The sequence below is a fragment of the Epinephelus moara genome, chromosome 18, assembly GCF_006386435.1.
Source record: "Epinephelus moara isolate mb chromosome 18, YSFRI_EMoa_1.0, whole genome shotgun sequence".
Lineage (NCBI taxonomy): Eukaryota > Metazoa > Chordata > Actinopteri > Perciformes > Serranidae > Epinephelus > Epinephelus moara.
The window spans coordinates 28,878,992-28,902,646 of NC_065523.1; the positions used below are offsets into that span (position 1 = coordinate 28,878,992).

Here is a 23,655-nt window from a genome sequence, read left to right on the forward strand (position 1 = left end):
AACAGTACACAATTTGATCTAGTCTGCAACACTAGGGGTATTTAGATTTCTCTCCACTCCACACTGGTCTTTTCTGATATGTAACATTCAGATTAATGCTGTTAGTTGTGTATAGAGATCATTCAGTTTATCTTCAAGGCTATCCTTAATCAGTATTGTCTCTCCTTTAACCTACAACTTAACAAATTATAAAAATAATCAAACAAGTTTGTAATTTTAACATGTTGATGCTGTAACTCAATTTTAGCTGGTTGAAAAGTGGTCTTAGACATTCAGACTGAATATCACCCTGTTTTCAACTATAATTAACTTAATGCAGCACTGTTATGTCACATTACTTATTCAATTTCCTTACCTTGTGCAATACAGTATATCTACACTGTGAATTCCGTGCAATATTTATTTATTCCCCAACACTGTTTAAATTGTTCTTACCTTGTTTTAAATTTTAATGCTACACACCATTTGTGTATTACATCCAATGTGCAATTATACTGTACAGCTGTCAATATATACCCATACATATATTCATACATACATATCCGTTTCCATATGTGCATTAGTGAAAGGTGTATATAGTCTAAATAGTATTGAGTGTATAGTTGTTTCTAAATTTAGTACTTTATATTTTCTAATTCTGATAATGTTTTTGTATTTTATCTTTATTCTATAAGTATTCTATTGTCATTCAACTTGCTTTTCTATGTGTGCTATTTGAGCTGCTGTAACATGTGAATTTCCCTGGTGTGGGATCACTTAACTTTTAGCTTATCTTATCTCTTATCTTATCTTAAACATTGAAATCCTGGTTGCTGTTCACTGGGTGCAGTTAATGTAGCATATTGTTTGACAATATGTGTATGCCTGCAACAATGACATGCTCTTGTCACTGTAAATCAATGTTGAATGACAGTGGAATTTCACCCACAAACAAACACACCACCCAAGGTAGCGTGACAAATTAAGTCTCCAGCACATGGTGCATGAGAAAGGTCCATTCATAGTCCATACATAGATTAAAACACTTTAATTGCAAACCCACATGTATACATACTATGTACACCTTTAAGGGATGGACTACACACAGGGAAACTGTTGTCACTGTTCCCTTTATACACTGTGGACCCCATGGGGTTTATACCAGTGTTACAATCTGTTTGTGAAATTGGGTTAAAAAACACGAGCCACCTTTAACATCCAGATCATGAAAAGTCACATTCCACACTTGCTGTCACGAAGGCATCCTCACAGCAGTGAGGGCCTTTCACCTTCACACAAAAAGCATTAAAATTTTTACTTAATTGTACCTTTAAAAAACAAGCCGCACAGTGGAATGCAAACTTTGCTCTGAAGTTGTCTAATTACATACAACCTATACAACAAATACTTCATAATAATTATTTCTAATAGAGCACGTAAAACATTAAATAATCTTAAATTCTGTGGCATAAAATTAACACAACAGAAAACAATGTAGATGATAAAATAACTTAAAAACACATTTATAAGACTGCTTCCCAGAGGCAGTAATCCCGAAAAAATCTTCAGCATTCTGGAGGCAAAGGTGTGGTTTTTCCTCAAAGGTAACAGAAACCCTTGTTCAGGAATTTCTGGTTCAAACTTTGCTTATAACAAAGACAGAGTCCATCCATCAAGATAGTTGAGAAGAGTTACATTCCCTGATTGCTGTACTCTGCTAAGGAGCAAGTTTGCCAGAAACATCCGTTTGTAGATGTAGTCAAAATGTAAAGACAGACAGTCAGGGTAAATGTCCTCAATATTCCAGTAATGGGTATTTTTATCTAATGAAAAGCTTCAAGTAGATCCTTTGTCCTTGTTCAGTCCACTACTGGGATCGCTATTTGTGACTATGAGGTCGTCATTTTTCTTGAAGGTGTTCTGTCTTTGTGCTTGCATGCGATACGCCCAGGCTCTGTCCACACCATGTCCCTCAATCCTGCAGGGTGTCCAGTCAGGTAAGGGAAAACGACCGGCTACCACTAAGGCGTCATCAGGAAGCTCAGTCTGCAACTTCTGCTGCAATAATGAAAGCTGGTGACACAAGATTATATTATTATATTATGTTGTTATTATATATTATTATATTTTGATAGAAATTTACTGAAATGTACCCATGATGATGAATCTGAATTCAACTGCAACTTTAACCATGTGCCACATAACCACATAGTTCTTACTAGGATTTATGTAGAATCCAGAAAAATGTATATATTATTAAAAGGAGGTTGCGCTTCAAAAATGGGATTCTTACAGGAGTGTGAAACACAAAATCCAATCATCACAAATGTGAAAAGCATCTCTTTTCAACAGAGATGCTGCAGAAATGCGTAGCTGTACTTCCATTGTAATGTGAGTAAAATAAAGAAGCGTAATTTGAGTATTTTGCCCTTACTTGACTTGGAAATTTGGGATGTACTACCTTTTCAATTTTTTTTAGAATATGCTCTAAAAAATGTAGCATGGTAAAGGTACACAGATTTTTTTTAACAAGTTGCAACTACTTCCTGAAACAGTATAACAAACAAGTTATTAGTGAGGTTGTTTTTCCATTTGTAAAAATTCACTGAGAGGAAGAACCTTTATATAGTAAAGTATCTTCTTCGAATCATGCTCAATCAGTGTGATGTGACTCAAATGTTATTAAAACAATAAAAGGGCTTCCTGTTTCATGACAGAGACAAAGGTTTCTGTTATGTCAGCAGGTAGGAAATGGGCTCACCTTCATTCTTTTTAAAAGTTAATATTTAATTATTTGCTTATCTGTACACCACAATGAGATGGTCTTTCCTTCATGGTTTATAAGCCTCTGTTCATTATATTACTCACCACGCTAGGAGCCAAAAACACTGTGACATTCTTGCATTCTGTCAAGTTGACCTGTGAAACAAGGCAGGTGGGGAAAAAGGCCACTTTATTAACATTTCTGCTTTGCATAACACATGTAAAAAAATATGTTTTTTTTGTATTCAAAATGGCAAAAATAAAGTAAACCACAAGGTTACCTAGACAACTATGAAAAACATATGTGTATCATTCATAAAGATGTTAGTAGGTTCACATGTGCTAATAACAAATTCTGTTTTCAGCAATTTAGAGAGAGGGAGTCGAACTGTTTCATTTTGGCTATTTTTTCCTTCTTGGAGTGACAACATTTCTATTCAAATTTAAACAGAAGTGTTACTAATGCCACAGTACGAGTGATAAATGTCAAACCTTCCAGAGATCTTCTCGCCGATACGACACCTTCTCATGATGGCCTGCTCTCCAGGCATGAAAGCGAGACAGGTGAACAAGCCAGGGGTTGAGCTCATAGCCGACAGCGGGAGTGAAACCCCGTCGATGGGCTTCCAAGACCTTAAGAGTTAAAAATGACCACAATCAAAACCTATTTCTCACCAGTTCTAGAAAAAGGAGCCTACATATCTTGCTTGTACTTACAATGCGGCCATCACCAGATCCCAAATCCACAAGGCCTCCCTTTCGACCTCTCAGCAATGTCATTACATTATCCACTTGAGCTTTGCTGGCAGGGATATACGGCACCTGGAAGATATTTTAAAGAGGTTCTGATAAAAAGAATATTGTACAGTACAAATGGTGCAAGACAAGTTGCATCAAAAGTTATTCCAGACCTGTAACCTCAAAGGGACTTTTCTGAAGCCTGGCTGGAGGACTCCCACCCACATTGCGTAAACAGCAAGGCCAGTGCCAGCAGCGATCTGTGCAATACCCCATCCTCCGAGAGGCCTGGTCTTGAGCTCGGCAAAGACCTCATCTGGTGCATCATCATCCATTCCTGCACGAAATGTGTAGGGTAGGGTCAAAATTAATCTAAAATTATAAAATATACTATAAGGCACAGGGAAAGGGTTGTAAAATATTGAAAATGAAAATGTATCCATATCAGAACATTCCCCTGGGTACTCTCAGTGTCCTCTGTAATATCTTTTCCAATTCACTGTCTATCACGGGTTTGAGTTTTAGTATTCTAGCTTTTGGATTTGGGAGAGAGTTGTTTATTTCTACTAATATTTTTTTAGCTGTCTTAAGCCATAGGAATAAAATGTATGGACTTTGAAAATGGGTTAAGTTCCCCTTTAAAGTAATATATCTCAATCTGCGCACACAGTATATACACCAGTTTGGCAGCCTGGCTCAGTGATTGCAGACTATACATTCATTTATTTTTTACATATGTATATTTTTGCATTACTAGATTGGTTTTCTATTTTCATTTTTTTCAGTCATTCTGGACCCAAAATACACCTTGGATGTAGTTTTACTAACTAAGAGGGTTTTGGGTGCAATTGTTCCTGTTTAGATATTAACTTGCTTAAACGTTAAAGTAGCACACGATTGCACACCATACTGGAATTGATGTTTTAGACACAGCCTTGTGTACCGATATTCTACATTTTGCCCCACATTAGTATCATTTAGCGGTCAGGAATTTTTGTTTACCTTAAGAGATTAAATATATATAAATTCTGAATGTATTTTTTAAAAATCATTAACCTTTGGCTGAAGCTATTTCGATCTAGCCTAGAGATATCTGTGACAGACGGACTGTGTGCAGCAGGTTGAGGGTCACATGCATGCAGTTAGTTTGTATCCAGACATTGTCTGACTGAGAATACGTAATGACACATTCATTAGCAACAACGTAACATAATGCTGCAACACACAGACACAGACCGCAACAATTGTGCTGGTGTTTAAGTAATTAACAAGAAATATCTCATTGACCTGACGGAATGCGTGCAGACCACTACCCTGTAGGACCGGTCCGTCTACGAAACATTCCGTCTATCCGAGAGCTTACTAACATTAGTTCCGGGAATGTGACAAAGGCATTTTCAGGGTAAACATAAAAAACTTAAATGAGACATGTAGAATAAAGTAATTTTGAGGAAATATCATTACTTTAAACTTTGATTTGGTTGTTTTTTTCTGCCGGAAGCCCTGAGCCCAGGTGTTAAAGCACCATCGCAAATTTTAAAAATCCAACGATAATTTGTTTTCTTTAAAAATCTTTTTTTTTTTTTTTTTAAGAAAGCATGCCTTCCAAACCCGTTTCTTTGAAAATCTGTGGTAAAATAAATACCAAATACATCCATTTAAAGTTGTATTCCCCTCCCTAAAAGCCAAAAAACAAACCCCCCTAGTGCTTCAAAAAAGTATTTGACATGCTTCCCCTTTTTGCACTCATTTGACAATATTTTATATAATTTATCTTCTAGTGTCACAGACTCTCACAAAGTCCATCCCTAAATACAATGTTAACACCATATTTGGTAACAGCTATCAAAGTAAATGCCGCTAAGAATGATAGAAACATTTGCAGAAGCAGTGTTGCTGAAAATTCCCTCCCAGTTCACAGAAACCAATAACTTAAATAAAATAGGGACCTTCTACTGTCATAGAAACTAGAAGATTGACATCATAATAAAGAATGTGACAAAGTATGATTATACATTTATGCAATGGCAACACAAATGAAATTCCTATTTGGGTTACAAGTTTAAGTATTCTAGCTCAAGTCAGACCTTCTGGATAAAACACTATTGCTGCCTTTCACTCCCACTTTTATAGGCCCTAGTTTATAGCTATGCTGTCTGGTCCTTGCAATAGCAAGGACACCTTGTGTGCATGTTAGTTATCTTATGCCCACAAAACAATAGCTCAGTGCACAAGTTTTAATGCCCCGATTAAAATAAAATAGTTGTTCCATAAGAGCAAAATCATTTTATTTGAAATATAACATAGATGTACATTTTATATTAAAGACACATTTACCTCATCTATCAGTTTTCTCATTTTTTGCAAAAGGGTTAAGAAATACTTAGTATCAAAATAATTTGTTTAGACAAAACCCAACTTGTACAAAAAAAGGAATGTCCATATCCAAATTGCCTCTGAACACTTGCACGAGAAAGTGCCCCTGTCAGTCGCTGTCCGCATCATCACTGATGATCCCCTGCAGGTTGGCCCAGTCTGTTGTTCTTCTGTGCCCTCTCTGTGTATCATTCTCCTCGTCACTATCAGAGCCAGAGTTCAGTGTACGCAGATATGTGGAGGACGGAGGGTCAGGTTCTTTCTGCCATGCTGAGGCTCCTCTGCGTTTAGGTCGACCTTAGAGAAGTAGCCACATTAGCAGGTCTCATTAATCAATATTTTTCATGTGCTATAATATGATAAACAATAGTAGTGAGTAAATCACCTCTAAACTATAGACATTGTTGCAACAACAACAACAACATTGTAGGTAAACTGTGCACGTCTGGATCCAACCAGGTTATAAATCACACCTATTTTACAGTATGTGGTGTATGCAATAAGCTTGATATTGCATTAGATGGTGGACAGTTTCCCATTTAAGAAATCAGTCAATTTCTAAACTTGTTCATTTGACCCAAGTACAGTAGAATGACACAAACCCTTAAAGGTAAATTGTGCAGGATTTAGTGGCATCTAGTGGTGAGGTTTTAAAACTGCAGCTGCTCCCATGTGCCAAGCGTGTAGGAAAACTACAGTGGCTGATGCGAAAACATGAATAGCCCTGTCTAGAGCCAGTGTTTGATTCGTTGGTTCTGGGCTACTGTGCAACAACATGGTGTATTTGGAGAAAAAAAGAGACAAATAACTACCTTGTGTGGAAATGATGTTGCTGACATCAAGCTCAGCTAGTTCCTTAGCTTGCTCTCTCATCATTCTGACTTGTTTGCATTTCTTAACCGATGGCTGACCTGTGTTGACAAAACACATACACACATCATCACATTAACCCATGGTTCCCCGAGTTTATCAAATGATGTCAATAATGAAGTTAATAACTTATTACACAGTTTACAAATGAGAAATGTTACAGCTGGTTTTGGCTCATCTATATAAGCACAACAAACCAAAACTATATCACTGTGTAGTCATTCCACAAAAGTAGAAAAGGGGGAAAGCAAGACCCCACTACAGATGTAGGTACTTGGTAAATGTCTTGAAAGCATGGCATTTAGATCTTGATATGTTTTGTGTATGTTGTGTGTGAAGTTAGCCTTCTGGTGAAACTACAGTACATGACAATTTGTTTTCTGGAGGCCCCAAATGCTTTCAAGATTGGGGTGGCAGTGGGAATTAATTCTTAAAATGCGTCACAATTCTCTATCGAAAGATTGTCTCAATGCAAAAAAGCCAATAATTGGAAATTCAACTTGGAAGACCAAGTTGTATGTTCCTTACATTCCTTGTAACAAAATATATCCATAAATGTTTTATAATTGCATCGTAGCCCTGTCAAGTGGAAATATAAAGCAAGGTGCCTTGAGATTCCCACCCCTAGTTCCAGATACCTTACATACAATAGGGAAATGTAAAGGCGACAGCACTTCCACTGACCATCGACACCGAGATCTTCAAGCTTCTTCTTTAGAGCAGCCACTTGGGAGCGAACAGAGCGACAGCCATCGAGGAGCTTCTTGTATTTCGGCCTCAGACCACACAGAGAAATGTAGCGCTTGAGCCTCACGACTGCTTTGTTGTCGTCCTGTGGGATGAATCAGAGAACAAACAGGTTGTGATGACCCCTTTTCAGAACCCCATCTTTGCATTTCTACCACTAATCTTGCACTTTGTCTCTTGATTCAACTCTAAGCACTGAGGGGATCAATGGAGAGTCATACAAAGGGTTGGACACTTGGCTTCAAGTGGAAACTAGTTACTAGTCTACTTAGTTACTGTGAAGTCACCCATTGGTTTGTGGACTGCTGTTTTGAAGCCTTTTGGCATTTCGGCCATCACCGTGTTTTTCTGATGCTAGAAGTGACCATATTTAGACGAGAGGGTGGAGCTGTGGAGGAGCGAGGAGTGTATCTGACTCAGACTGTAGCTTGGGGTGGAGGCATGGTAGAGACAAGGGTATAACTGAACTGGGGTTTGTTGCTGGGTTTTCTTGCTTATCTTGAGTTTCTCACTCTGCATGTGAATATCCACTGCCTTGATTCCCATCGTGCCAAGTTTTGAAAAAGTTTTTGCAGAAAATACACAGAGCCTTGTATGCATAGTCTTGCAGCAGTTTCAGCCAGGACGCAACTTGCTTAAAAGCCAAGTTTCCTTGATTTTGCAATTCCCCCATGTCCCCCAATCCGGGGTACAGTTACAGCTAGCTAACAGACAGTGGATCCTCTGCTCTGAGTCTTCCGGTCTGAAACACTTCCCATTCCCATTGATTTAAGACATTTTAATACAGATTAAGGCCTTATTTCTAGATTGATGAATTCAATGCCTTTTTTAAGGCTTTTAAAGGATCCATGGTAACCCTGTGTGTTTTCTTCAGAGCCTAGCAGCTACCACGGTTTCCAAAGTTACTTTGGTTCTTTCACCATCTACCATTTCCGCTGCTGAGGACAGTAACTGCAACAAACTTACATTGATACTCTTTGGTAACTAGGGATACATACTGATAGCTACAGAGGAAAACAAAAGTGCTATGCTCTTCCTCTTTTGCTTGCACAATGGTTGATGCACTTCCTTTGAACTGTAAATAGAGCCTTCATTTCCCTGGGAAATCTTACCTGGTGTCAGACAGAATTGCATAGTGAAAGTGAGGCTTATAGGGAACCAGTTTAAATGCCAATGGTGTCATTATTCTACAGCCATTACACTGTGTAATCAATACGTACTTCACGATGATAAATTAAAGCAAAAAACTTGTATATTTCCACTTTGATTGATTCTGATTCTAACTGATAACATCAATCATGTGCTCACCTTTTGATCTCTGGTGGCCTTCTCTTTTTTCACGGTTTTCTTCTTTTCATCATCTTGTGGTTTTTCTTTTTTACTCTCCTGTTCATCCTCCAGTGAGGGTAGTGATGATGAATCTGAGTCTGAGTCATTATTCTTCTTTTCCACTGAGACCTTTTCTTCTGTTTAACACAACAAGGAATCATATCCAGTCATATTAAAAAACATGCAACGTGAATAAACATTCAAGTATGGAATATGCAAGTATAAAGTTTGCATGGTCACCTTTTCCACTGTCATCTGAGGAGTCACTGTTGTTGATGCGGTCGCTCTTTTCTGACTTGCTATCCGAGTCAGTGTCATTCTCTCCATCACTCTGTGGTGTTTTCTTTCCTCCACTTGTTTCGCTGCTTTTTGCCTTTCCATTCTTTGTAGCATTTGCTTTCCTTATCAACTTTTCCTCTGGGCTGTCTTCACAGTCGCTTTCTTTCTCTTTCAGTTCTGATTTATTAATTTCCTCATCTGCTGAGTCTTCACTGCTTATCTGCTGTTTACTTTTTCCATTTGTCTTTGGCTGTGATTTTTTCCCCTCTTGCTCTGCATCCTCAGATTCAGATTTGTTTTGCTCTTCCTCCTCACTCTCCTCACTTCCTGTTTTGCAGTCGTCTTTGTCCTCTGCCTCTGTCATTAACCACACAAGAAGAGACAATGTTTCATGGTTTACAACAGAGCAACAACAACAACAAAATCACTGTAGCATAACACAGTCAAGGTACGGTTTACGTAGGTACTAAGTGAGTGAGACTATCTGAAATGGAAACTCCCCTCAAGGTGGCATGCCAACAAAAAAAGTGGTTTTATGTACAACAGCTGATCTGAGATCAGCTGTATACCAGTACTGTGAATGCATGTGTCCTACTTAAGAGTCACAAGCATCAGCTGATTAATTGATTAGTCGTTTGCCAGAAATTTAAATGGCAACCATTTTAATAACTAATGCAATGTTTTCCTTTCAAAAGCATAAATGCCAAAAATTTGTTCGTTCCGGTTTCTATAATGTTTTGATTTTCAACATTTCTCTATTTCATATCATTGTAAACTAAATATTGGTTTGTTTTGGACAGTTGGTCGGACAAAAGAAGAGCTCTGGTGACAACATCGAGGACAGATATGCCCTTTTCAGACCAAACAATGAATGGAGTAAATGATCTGCAGATTAGTCGATAGTAAAAATAATCATTACATGCAGCTCTAGTGCGACTGTTCTTGATGGACTGCATTTTTATTTGGCACTTATGATAAAAGCGCTTTACATTTTTCGCAAAGCTATCATACAAATTCCTGACTAACCATCTGTGGTTCAGTGTCTTGCCAAAGGAATCTTAGATGTGTGGACTGGGGGAGCTGGGTATCAAACTGCCAACCCTATCATCAGTGGACAACCCACTCTACCTATTAAGCCAAAGCTTCTCTGTGATGGTCCAGATCATTTTACATTGAGTAACTGCAAAGTGGAACATTCTCTAGATCATTTAAACTACAGGTATCTAAATGGATTTTAAAATGATCATAACCTACCTGATGATGTGCTTGACTGACGACGAGATTTCTTTGCTGTGGATTCATCTTCATCTTCTCTCCCACTAACCACCTCGTCATTTTCCTCTTCTCTCTTCCTTTTCTTTTGGGGCTTCGTGGTCTCCAAATCACTTCCACTTTCATCCTTGTCCTAGTAAGAAAAAAATGATGACACTAATAGCTACAGCACTAAAATTCAACCCCTGCAAAATTCTAAAACACTTTGAAGAAAAATGTACAAGCTCTGAAAGAAGAATTCACATACCTGCATTTTCATCAGTTCCTCTGCAACCACCTGTTTCATGATATTTTTGGCCTCTGGACTTAGTGATTGACTTTGCACATGTGCCAGGTACCGCTTTTTTAAAATGCCTAAGGTCAGGGTGCTGGAATAAGACATTAGAAAGGTGACATCATGGTGTGTGAGGGAGGAGGGCATATACAGTAACAGACATAATTAACTGGAACCTTTGTGTTTTTGAATAGACTGATAAATAGATCTGAAAAAACATTAACATACCCACATGTATGACTTTAACCAGATGAGGACTATATACATCAAACAGATTGCCAAATGCAAAATTTAGAGGTAACAATAAAAGGAATTTAGTTTGTTGGATATTACAATTGCTATAGGGATAGTATGACAGATTTTATTAACAAAAAGTATTCTATGAATCTGGCCAAAAAATGACAACAATGGAGAAACAACACATTGTTTTGTGCAGGAAATTGAGTGTTTGTAACACACTAGTGGATACAAACTACTATCAAAGTTAAAGTTTTTATTTATAGGAAAATATCTGTCATGTAGTTTCATAATGGTAGACCAGGGTGTCGACAAGTATCAGACACTTAAATTTAATATTTTTTAAGACTAATTTCAAGATCATTTTTAACCAAATCTAAGACTGATTTTTGGACAAATCATCCCGTTCTTCTTTGAAGACTGCAGGTAGGTACAGAGGTAAGTAGTTTATGTGTAGTCCCATGCAGAGGTGGGTTTTATGTAGGAATATGGTTTTATAAGCGAGTTATGTTTTTCTACATTTTGCCAGCCACGTGTGAGTAAAATGGTAGTATTGTGTTCATCCCATTTTGACAAAAAGATATTAAAAGACGGATAAATGAAATACGATTTAAAGTGTGTGACAATTATGACCTCACAAATTCAATGATGTTTATGGCCTAATATTCAGTGGTGTAGTGGTAGCTGACGAGGTGGGTGTACCACTAGGTTGTTTGGTAGGTTACCAAGAGGGAAGTGATTAATACTCGTATATATACCAATTGCTTTATGGCTGATAGGTGGGCATACTGTAAACAACTAGAAAAAGAAGTGGGTATACCCTGTATATCTGTGTACTCCCTCCACTACACCACTGCTAATATTTATGAAATTAAATTTAAGACATTTTCAGATTTTTTTAAGGGCATGCAGACACTCTGTAGAAGATTATATGTGGTATAACAATATACAATATTAGATAGACTTTCAGCACAATACCTCTTACCCAAATTGTTAACCCTGGTTCCACTGAAAGATACCACCTCCAACCAGCAGGTGTCGCTTCAATTTAATGGCTTCTACCAGAGATATTGGATCTGCTTCTACCACCGACACTATTACTTTCAACAACTTTTAACAAAGCTAACTCGGCTTCCTGAAGTTACATTTAGCAGCTAGCGCAGCCAAAGTTATGAATATCACTGATATTAGCCTATTGATATCAAATCAGCGTCGTGTTGCCACGAGAAACCTTAACACTGATGAACTGCGTCACGTGTGCGCTGAATTATCTTATTGGAAATGGCACAACTGCAGTATTGGTGTTAAATACGCAACATGCAGCTGGTCTGAGTAGTTAAATGGCCACTGAATATCAGTGTTTAGACAGGGGTATGCCACTGTGTATGTGTGTGACTGTCAGCTGCCCGACTAAAGTTAGCAACAAGTAACGCTCGACACATGAAAAAATCAAGGCGCACAGACCTGTGAACTTATCTAATGTAAAAACAGCACTTGATCAAACTCCTGGATGCTTCAACAGTACCTGAGGTCTGGCTCATCACGGAGTTGGCCACACACAAACCTGCGGATACCTGCCACCTCTTTCTCTGACACCATCTTTTCTGTTTGTGGTGGTTTCTTTTTGGCGGCGAGGGACCCCCGGAAGTTACAGGAAGTGACGTCACGCAGAGACGCATCCTTTCAAAATACAAAACCTGATCAGACAGCTTGAGCTTTTTCACTTCTATCTATCTATCTATCTATCTAAATAAAAGTTTTTTTTAATTCATTAAAGTTTTTCTAAAGGATTACCCATTTTTACTCTTTTCCTTTATTATTCAACATTTCAAAATTCTAAAATTTCATAGAAACAAAAGAGCATTCACAGTTAAATACAATATTTCCTGAAGAGATTAGAATTCAATCTGCCTTTATTCAATTGGAGTTATGCAATGTATCACAGTGCAATGACAAATAGTTAAAATCTTGACTCCAATTCTAAATCTTTTTTATTTATTTTGGTTAGAAATAAAGTCATTAACTCATTCATAAAGCAAACTAGGCAAAGATAACAGTGTCTGAAAAGTAGTAGGTAGACGTTTCATGTCCCTATCCCTTTCTTATATTTCTTCTTTTAACTCATATTATTTCAACAAATTCCCTAATTCATTTACAACTAAAATACAACTCTCCCCAGTCTATTTACCACCCAATTAATTAAGTAAGTTATAAACCCAGTTTATTGACAGTCCAAGTACCACCCAGTGTTTCAAAAATAAATATGTACTCCCCTAACACAACCGTTCCTCATCTATATATCTGCCAAAAATATTTTTGGATAGCTTTTAAAAATCGATTTATAGTGCTTTGTTTCAACTCATCACACAGCCCATTCCACAAGTCCACCCCATACTGAAACACACAGACTGTACGAACACATTGTTTTTTAAAATTAAATTATCTTCTTGAATTATAACCCCTCTCCCTGTCACAAAACATTTTTGAATGTTGCCCGGAAGTTAAGTATTTCTTGTGCAGTTTTAAATTTGACCAGAAACAATTTCGTATGCATTTCAATGCATGTGACTTTAAAAAGTGTGTTGGTGTGTTCCCTGTACCCACGTTATGTACTGTCCCGATTGCTCTCTTGAAGGATGTATAATGGATGTAAGTTGCACCAAACTTCCACACAGTAATTCAAATAATGGTAGTACAAGTGATGAGTACAGAATGTACAGTGATTTATGGTGCAGCCTGTCCTTTATATAATAAGGTACTGTAATGTTGAATCATGTCATTGTACGAAGAACATGTGTTAAGATTGCTTTCCAATGATCAGCAGTTTGAATGTATTGAAACAAAAACATGGTATCAACACTGGGGGGTACACGTGAAACAGGTGGTTCGGGAGTCCACTGCCAGGAAATTTTGAGGATCAAACACCTATTTTCCTTCATTTTGGTGAATTTTTATGCACCAATTTGTGTCTTTTCTGCATCAATTTAAGGTGTAAATGTCTTTAATTTTGTCAAAAATAAAAGTCCTCTGCTACTTCCATGTTTTTACCTGGCGGGACAAATGCCCATGTTGTAAATACTGACAGGGATATGCCCCCCCCCCCCCCCCCCCAACTGCCCCACCTAAAAATCTACATGTTTGTATAGAAACATCCACCAGTCAATTTCTTTTTATACTTAAGAAAAGAAGGAAAAAATAAGGCTGAGAAGCTAGAGTTGAATTTCATAAGTAATTTATTCAGAACATTCCCATGACCACTGTTGGACGGAAGTCATATTAGTGCATATTTTAAGGTATTCCAAGGTGATTTTATAAAGGGTCTGAGATACATATTGCTCTCATTCAATGTTTTGTTCAGTCTTCAGAGTGATTAGGTTTACACAAAACACTGGTGAACCTCAGAAAGAAAATGCTTATGCTCTCCCGGAGGGAAATAAAAATACAAACCAGTATTATTACCTTCATCATCACTGTATGGCCAATTAAACTGAGCAAATTTAAGTGGTTTGGTATAAGACATTAAGCGAAAGTGAAAGATCATGGCTCAGAAAAGAAGACAATTATATCAAAGAAATGGTCATGGTTCCTCTTGAAACATTAAACAGAAATGTAAGTTCACTATTTAGTCATTTACAGGAGCAAAGTCAAAATCTGGTGTGTGTGCTATAGAGTGCATCATATCATTCCAAAAATTAAAACTCACTTGAGCACTAATTAACACAAAGATTGCATACAATACAAAAGTTAAATACCAAACAATAAATTAGGTTCATAAATTAATAAAAACATCTTGAAGCAACAGCAGTAATAATTTAAATAAAGAAAATGGAGCTGCTCAACAATCTCATTCAAAGACAACCTCCCTAAAAATGGCTACTCAGTTTTATTCCAGTGTTAACATATCTAGGCTAAACTTGACCATCCTCTGCTCGTCGCTGTCGGGCAGCACATCAGTCCAACTTATGAAAAGGCAACAGATGTTTTACAACCTGAATAAACAGACTGACAGTGTTTCCTATAAGTCAAACAAAGAGGAGGGTGCCAGTGCATATCATTAACACCCACATCAACAGGTGCAGTGGGCGGTGGGTTTTTAGGCCCATTCAGTAACTTGCAGGAAGTTCTTTAACATTAGCAAAGTTATATTTATGCCAGTTTCATGCCCCAGGCCATTTTTACACATTTCCTATTTAAATAATGTACACAATTGGTTTTCTTGTAAACAGAAGCATTTTTCACGACTCTTACTTCAGTTACAGATCAGTCATCAACTCCTACGTTTCTGTGCAGTGATGTCTGAAGACATTTAATGAAATAACTACCTACCGAGCTATTGCTATGATCAAGGACATCTCTTTCATTCTGCTATCATCCAAACAAAAAAATGACCACACATGAACTCACTCTCCCACGCCTTACGTTTTCACATTATTAGTCCTTATACACAGTTTGCTGACCGTGCCCTCTTTCATCATGCATTATATGCCTCCTTACGTGGATCCGTCTTACTCGCCTGTCACCTCCTGCAGCACCCTCTTCCTCAGCTCCCAGTGACGAACCTGAGCCTCTTGAGTCTAAAAGGTGTAAGCCTCCCGGACCAGATCCTCTGCCATTCTCATAAATGAGGATGTTGAGGGTTTCTTCAAAGATTCGAGCCTCAGGAAACTCAACCTAAAAAGAAGAGGAAAAAAATCAATTCAGTTTCAGACTTGGTAGTTTTTGGTGTGCTGTAACATAAGTTACCCACCCTGGTCACTTTTACCGTAATATCTAAAGCAAATTGATTAGCCATAACAAAGTAACATACTTCAACTCATACTATAATGCCGTTAACAGCTAAAATGAATAGCTCCACATTTTGTAAAATACACTCATTTGCTTTATGGTGAAGAGTTTGATGAAAAAAAATCGATACTACTCATATATCTGTTCGTTAGGGCCCTGACACACCAAGCTGATGGTTGGCTGTGGTCAATGTCTGGTCATCAGTGAGCATCTGTCGCTCTAGTTTTTGTGGAGTGTCCACCTTTGTCTGCTGATTCAGCATGTTAAATCGGTGACAGAGATGGCTGAGCCCTTCGATAAATGAAATCACTCTAAATTGGCAGTTCAGCTCAGCGCAAGAGAAAATGGCTAAAGTGAAGAGGGTGTGAGATCAAAACTAACTTGTTATGTAAGGTAAGATTTTTTTTTTTTTTTTTTGGCCACTGAGCTCTTCAGCAGAAACGGTTCATAATTGTGTTTTTGTTCGCTAGTGCATGGTACATATCCTTTGTTCTTTCACCATCAGGTTGTGTCGATAATGTGCTAACTGGCTAATTAGTGTCTTGAATCCGTCTTGTCGGTCTTCTGGTTTCCCTTTTTGAATGACGAATACAGACTACCGCTACCTGCTGGTGTGGAGTGGAGTGTCTTCCTCTCATGCAGGCGCAGAACGTATGCGCTAGATGGCCATTGGCTGTATAATTTGGGGTGTGTTCAAGTGCAACTTTTTGGCTGAGACACAGGCGGTGCAACAGTCGACCTTTATCGTCACTAGATGTTTGATGTTGATTTGGTGTGTCTGGACCTTTAAATATAAAGCTACAATAGTTTAATCTCTATTAACAGATATCTGTATATTTATGCATGATATGTGGGCAATGGTACAAGGTTTTGGTATCAGAGGCATTCTGGTTTCTGTTTGTAGCCAAAGTGCAATTGACCACATGCATTTGAGTATGCTTTGGCTGCATGCAGGTAAACAGTCTGTGTGGAGAGCAAAAGAGGTGGAACGCATTAGCCAAAATGCAATCCAAGGACCCATCAGCTATCGTCTTATGGTGGTTTAGCTTTTACCGATTTATCTGCATTCACATATGCCTGTCTCAAGTTGCTAACTTAACTGTAAACAATGAGTTGCACATGAAAGAGGAAGTCATAGCTCGGACATTTGCTGGCTACGCTGGATCCCCCATTTGTCCAAGATTGCACCAGGTTAGGCTAGCTTAGCATTTAGACTGGAAACTGTAGGGAACAGCTAGCCTTGCTCTTTCTCATACACAGCATGTGTTCATTAGTTATCTTTAGAGGTACAGCCTATCTTTGCGCAAAAATGTCAAACTGTTTCTTTAAGGGCTTGTTGTCCACATTATTTCATTCTTACTTTTGTCTGCTTCTTCTCTGTGGCGTAGACAATAGAAGTGCAGCATACTTCAGCAATCTTGCGGCCTTCACCATAGAAAGACCAACAGCAGATCTCGTCCCCGAGCACATCTTTGACAAACAGGACGCGGCCGTTAAATCGCAGCACAAGTTTGTCAAACAGTTCAATGTTCTTCAGCAGGTTGTCATCAGAGTTGCTGGTCAAAGGAGAGAGACAAAGAACAAAGTTTGATGTAGCAGAATCTGGCTTGTCAAGTAGTTTTTCATACTTATTGTAGGATACATGCACAGTAAGCCTTTTTTTCTTTTTTTTACCTGGTGTAAGAGTATTTGTTGTTTCCTCTGTTGTTCTGCAATTTTACTACTGGCTGAAGAGACAAAAGACAGGAATAAATAAAGTATTTTCTAAAACAAATTATGCGTACATACAAAAAGAACTAACTTCAAAATTATATAAGAGTTACACCTTGAGAAATAAATTAATTCTTACGTTGTTAATAATTTAAAAATACCAATAAACATTTCCTCAAGACAAAAAACAACAGCAGACTACAATTTCCACAGCTCACAATTTGACATCTCTTGAAACCATCTATTATTTTTTTTAATTCTGTACAAACAGTCAAACCCTTGGTACACAGGAGTGCACAAAACAAATATGGTTTCATAGCTGCTGACCTGATACACACTTTTGTCAGTGGTCTATTTGACCAAAACAAAATGCAATGTACCTTTCTACACGTAGCAATCATCTTCTGTTCTTCTTTGGCTGAGGTGATCATAGGGATGCGACACACAGTTTCAAAGACATCCTTTTGTTTCTGAAGATAAACAAGGAAAGTCGATGAAAACACATCTGCAACAAACACCTTTTGCAGGTATCAATTACTCAACTAACCAGATCAATAATAATAAATTAACAGTATTTTTAAATGTCAAACAGTAATGAGAAACACCATCATAAGACACAAGGGTCCAAAGCATTGTTACTGAGTTTCTTGTTTAGTCTGACCAGTAGCTAAAACCCGGAGGCGTTAAAGTTATTATGATATCAAATGGAGAAAAGCAACTGTTTTATTTGTGAAGGTGTAAATGGTACATGCTTTTACATCATAAATGACTAAGTCAGCATTTAATTAATAAATAACATTGGAATCGATTTACTGTTTTGATCAGCTCAAAAATGAATCAACGTATTGTTTCAACACTTTATGATTCATACACTGATTAACTAACCAGGAAGAGTGTTGACAGAAATATTTCCTCACAAATAGCCAGGTTTTATGACTGCATCTGCTATTTCATGAACATGAATTCGTACAACTAAGAAAAGTCTGTATGTCATGAATTTGGGTATGTTTGTAGACACTCTTTTACACAAACAAAACCAAAACTATGGTTGGGTCCTGTTCACATTTGAACTGATACCAGTACCTGGACTTTGGTCCTATGGTATTTATTTTTGGTACTTTCCTCTCTCTGTAACAATAAAAATTGAAATTTTGAACAAACTGCAGGAGTGACGTATTCTTGCTCTGCCAAACATCTCTTACTTATATCTAAATATGACTTTATGTCTTATTTCATTTTGTTCATATTTGTTGTGACTGAAGCACATTGAGCTTCCATTGTATGAAATGTATCTGCACTCTGTCTGTCTGTCTGTCTGCTTGTGTGTGTGTGTGTGTGTGTGTATATAGGTATCTCTCTCACTCTCTATTTAGACACAAGTGGTGACAAATATGTGGAATAAGTACACAATTTAAAAATACAATCACAAACAGCAGTGCAACTAGGCTATTTTTAGAATTAAAAAAAAAGAGGAAAAAAAGACAAAATGCCAAAACCACTGGTGCAGTGAGTTATGGCTCAACACTCTGCATTGCTTCCTCCTCCTGTCTTAACACAGTGTTCTCAACCAGATGAGCTCTCAGGTACCAAAACGTGGCAACAATTGATTTAAAGTGAATCTGTTCTTGGAAGCAGAATCAACTTTGTTTGGTTGGTACCCTTCAGAATATTGAATCTGATACCAAACCCTGACGACAACCAATAGAAATTGTGGGAAAAAGTATCATCTATTTACCTGCATGGCACTGAGGCAGTGCTGGACAAGCCCCTGGACCCGATAGTATTGGGCCTCCTTAAGAACCTCATCCAGCTCTCTGTGATCCTCTGGAAGTGGTACTGAGCCATCTCGCAGGAAGTTCAGAACCAGTCCAAAATGTCGGCCACTTCTATCCAAAACTACCCAACCTGGGACAGCAGGGGAAATTATTTTGAGTCATTTGCATTCTTCAGTAATCTTTATTATTTTCTATGGAAGGCCAGTGGAACTTTTAATGAAACATTTTTTAGATTTCACTTCTGGTCTCAATACTCATTTTCTTTATAAAACATTTAAAAAAACAGTATGGTCATTTAAGAATACTCTTAGGACTCGCACTCAATTAAAGTTCTGTCACTTGCACATTAGAGTATTAAAATTCACTACACACTATGAAACATTTAGAGTTAGTATAGACACACCTTTCTCAAACAAATGATTTTACAGGCCACACCATGACCACACAAGATAATGGTGGTATTAAAACAGTGGAGACAGTCCTGTGCTGTGTCATAGTGAATCACCTCGCCTCCAATCTCATTACAGTGGTTTAGATGTTTGATCTATTACAGCACAAAACTTGATGACATCACAAGTGTGTCACTTGCTATCCGAGTTCACAAAAGTTGTAGAACTGCCCTCCATTGTAGAATGAAATACACTGTATGATAAAAGTTAAAGGCTAATAATGTGATTTGATTTAGTAAAACAGAATTTATATTAATTTAAAACAGACCACCTGAAATAACTATGTTATTAAGCTAACATAAAAAAGGTCCTACTCCATGCTCCTATCAATAACACGGCCCTCATCCATTACATGATAACAAAGTGGATCCTGCACATATGTTAGTGCTTACTACACAGACACATCCACTCACCTTCTGAGTCTATGGAAACCTCTGTTCCTCCATTGCATATGCTCCGCAACAGACTGTCTTCCTTGCTTAATGTCTGGACAGTTGTATAATGCAGCGAGCCACCCACATTTAACTTGACATACTTGCTCCCCAGCAGACCCCGATTTCTGAGCTCATCTGTGTTGTGGAAGGCAGGCTGGGAAACAGCAGATTCAGCCGGGTCAGCAGCATGACTGCCTACTGAAGCCTCAGCAGACATGGGGCTGAAGAGTCACTTCCTGACTGTAAGAAAGAGAGATATGATGGCCTGTTAGTGCAGGTCTGAACAACAACATGTGTAAAAGTGAATGTGCATATTCACTATTTCAGTTGCCCCTTATTTCACAACTCTGTGGATAAACCATCTACATTGGCCTTTACCACTAAAACAGGCTGTTTTTGAATCTGAGATTCTGAGGACATTATTATTTGTGTTCACAAAAGCAGCACAGAGACCAAATGTGGTACCATATCCAGCATGAAATATTTACATTGCTAAAAGCAAGGAGTAATAATAATTAGTCTGGGAAAATATATTTTAAAAGATAATATCTTGGCTTTTCACCTTGTAATGGGCCAACCTCCCATGGTTTATTTTTGTCTTAAATAGCATACATCATGGATGTCAGAGGTAAGATCTGACAGAGCTGACAAAAAGTTATATTTTAGTTTCACAGCAGTTGTAGTGAGTAGCCATTTTATTTTTCAAAGTTACTAAGGGTTCTCTTAATGCTTGTCAAAATACTGATTTAGGAGGGCTACGGAGTTGACATGCTGCGGTTGAAACACACCCGATAGCAATATTATTTAATGCATTTATCAAAAAAAAAGAAAGCTTACAAGTAATTGTGAAGCATTACCACCTTTTCGGAAATCAGAAAATAAGACAGGAGTATGTAGGATATCACAAACCCCTTTCATGCCTGATTAAATTATGCTTTTGTAGAAATCTGACAGAGTTGACAAAAATCTGGGACACATCTCTAAAAGGCCAACATGTTCACAAAAATAGATATCTTAAAACAAAGATAATTATAGCCGTATATTTTTACACCAATAATATCAGCACGTACTGTCAGCGTTTTAGATTTTGAAGGCTTTTAATATGTTTTTAAAGGTTTGAAGTTGTCAATTCTTGTCTGGGACCAGGGTGTTTTCTAACACAGGGAGAGTTTAGAAGTTAAAAAAATCAAAATAGATCAAAAATGTATAACGAATCATATCTTTTTCACATATATAAGTCATTTTAAAGTAAAGTTTAACCCCTGAAACGGAATTAGTGTGTTGATAAGGTATAAGGTATAATTTTAAGGTGTTTTTTTTCTTTTTGACAGGCCAAGATTTGTCCCAATTCTCAAGAACTGGTGAATCATGATGGGTGGGGGGATATGAATGTGATCATGCCATACTGTTTTAGTTATGATATGCTAATGTTGTTATAGTAACTGTTAAGTAAGCTTCTTATGAATCGTCATAAAAAAAACCCAGATTATTCAACCACACCTATTGTGTTTCCTGTATTTTTAAAAAATGATTTCGTTCTCCAGCAAGTGAACAAAATACAAAGGTGTGAAAATACTCTTAATATACATCAAATGACCATTTTATTTCCAAACAGAAAAACAAGTTATACTTGAACTAATGACTTGCTCCTTTTGTGTAAAGTGCATCAGTTAGCTACCAAGCTTTTTCCACACTTCATCTCAGTGGGATACAGGAGGCACTGTCTCAGATCACCCCTTACTCTTTAATGTAATAAATTATCCAACATTAGCTGCAATCCACGTAGACTGTCCTGTCATCTGACTGGGCGTCTGTTGGCCCACAGCAGTGTTACAACAACCTAAAGCTGAACACAGTTATCACCAAAGTTAGGTGTTTATCGAAATAATGTTAGCAAAAACTCAGGTGGCTAAAACCACAAGTACCGTTAGTTAGAAATATCTTATATCAAGTTGTTGCCATGATAGAGGCTAACTTGTTAGGCTAATACAATCAAATAAGGTTAAGTTAGCTTATAACAAATTGAAACGCTGTTACTTACCACACTGAACATCCAAGGGGGCTGCAAGAGTGAACCTAGCTAAGCCAAGATAGCTAAATGTGTTCACGTAAGCAGCTAGCAATCGATAAATCAGCTACCCAGCGAATACTAACAGATAATTTACAACGCAGCTAATGTTTGACAACTCATTTTAATCGCAGCGAGCCTAGCTAAATCAAAGATGCTAACAACGGCTCGTCTATCTAGCTACGCCTTAAGCTAGCAACGCTCCTTTGTGTCGTATCGCTTCTTGGGTGAAAAATCAGACACTAACAATCAGAAAAAAACACAGCTAAACTTATAAAGGCTAATTCCATTGTTGTACATAAAGATTAATAACTGATGCTAAAAGCTAAGTAGGTCACTCGGAAACGAAACTCACACATCTTCTTCCGCTACTTTCTTCTTCTACTTTATTTTTTTGTGAAACAGCAGCTTGTGACGTGGATTAGCGCCACCCTTAGGAATGGAAACGTGTGTTACTACTACAGTAATATCAGTAAAATAATTTTTAATATTCATATGTGAAACTTTTACTCGTGTGATTATTGTAGTAACATTTTATCAACAGTTTGCTGGTGTTAGGATGTTCATTTAGCATCAAGGAAAGTGACCTGAATAATGAATAGAGTGGGTATTCACTGCCATCTGGTGGTCACAGTAGGAATTGAAATAATAAATTGCAATAAATTTACCGGTCGCGCTTCCGGTAAACACTTTCAAAATAAATCAGTCAGAAGCAAATTTACAGAAATGATTTTACTGATTACTATTACTATTCTGTAGGGATATCAATAAGGGATAGCAGTACGTCATAAAGCTAAAATAATCATGGTAGAAAAACAATTCATAAAAACAATAATCACTACATACTTTAAAGATACATTTAATCTTCAAATTAGATTATTATTCCTGTTTTCCTCTTCTATAGCTATGGAGAAAAAAAAGCCATGAAAGTTCAAAATGATCTCTAAAACATATAACATTATTTTTCCACTGTGACATTTCCCCCACTGGATGGGTGAGATATTATTACGGGTCCGGTGTGTAGGATTTAGGGGGGTATGTAGGCAGAAATGGAATAAAATATAATAAGCATGTTTTCTTTAGATTTTAATCACCTAAAAATATGAGCCACTATATTTTGTTACACATAGGGAATGGGTCCTCATCCGTGGAGTTTTCCACCTTGTTTCACTCCATGTTTATAAAGAAGTCCAGAATGAACAAACCAATTACTGGTGTGATGACCCCCTCCTGTGTCTCGGCTCTGCCTGGCATGCTTGTGCTTTCTCCTCACCTTGCAGGTGAGCTGGTAGTGCAGGTCAGTAGGGAGCCTGCTCACATGGGCTGATGAGCCAGCAAGCCTTCAAAGCTTGGCAGTTCAGGCTGCCTCACTCTTTTCTTTCAGGATGCAACATCTTCATACACCATTTTCTACTCATGCTGGCACTCACACACCACTGATGTTACTGACTGTTCACATCCCATTGATTTCTTTTGTAAATAACATTATTTAATAAATTTCATTTTTGACCTCTACCCTTTTGTGTTTTCTCCATCCATACTGCATCGGCTGCAGTAGTTAGCAGCCCCT

General features: G+C 37.6%; 3 protein-coding genes across 3 annotated transcripts; all 3 read right to left on the bottom strand.

Moving 5' to 3' along the window:
* Window positions 1-1,012: 1,012 nt before the first annotated feature.
* antkmt (adenine nucleotide translocase lysine methyltransferase) lies at window positions 1,013-4,843 on the bottom strand. Its single transcript, XM_050069622.1, has 6 exons — window positions 4,768-4,843; window positions 3,654-3,817; window positions 3,460-3,564; window positions 3,235-3,375; window positions 2,848-2,898; window positions 1,013-2,052 (listed from the first exon to the last, which is right to left on the bottom strand). Exons 2-6 carry the CDS (start codon window positions 3,813-3,815, stop codon window positions 1,816-1,818), a joined length of 696 nt encoding a protein of 231 aa, XP_049925579.1. The 5' UTR covers window positions 3,816-3,817; window positions 4,768-4,843; the 3' UTR covers window positions 1,013-1,815.
* A 904-nt stretch (window positions 4,844-5,747) lies between these two features.
* On the bottom strand, window positions 5,748-12,510 carry hirip3 (HIRA interacting protein 3). The gene is made up of 8 exons (XM_050069621.1): window positions 12,390-12,510; window positions 10,601-10,721; window positions 10,336-10,486; window positions 9,043-9,438; window positions 8,782-8,939; window positions 7,411-7,558; window positions 6,669-6,767; window positions 5,748-6,153 (listed from the first exon to the last, which is right to left on the bottom strand). Exons 1-8 carry the CDS (start codon window positions 12,461-12,463, stop codon window positions 5,966-5,968), a joined length of 1,335 nt encoding a protein of 444 aa, XP_049925578.1. The 5' UTR covers window positions 12,464-12,510; the 3' UTR covers window positions 5,748-5,965.
* Window positions 12,511-14,079: 1,569 nt separating this feature from the next.
* kctd13 (potassium channel tetramerization domain containing 13) lies at window positions 14,080-22,466 on the bottom strand. Its single transcript, XM_050069654.1, has 7 exons — window positions 22,059-22,466; window positions 19,997-20,257; window positions 19,095-19,264; window positions 17,740-17,829; window positions 17,324-17,376; window positions 17,010-17,205; window positions 14,080-15,535 (listed from the first exon to the last, which is right to left on the bottom strand). Exons 2-7 carry the CDS (start codon window positions 20,232-20,234, stop codon window positions 15,296-15,298), a joined length of 987 nt encoding a protein of 328 aa, XP_049925611.1. The 5' UTR covers window positions 20,235-20,257; window positions 22,059-22,466; the 3' UTR covers window positions 14,080-15,295.
* Between the last annotated feature and the right edge of the window lie 1,189 nt (window positions 22,467-23,655).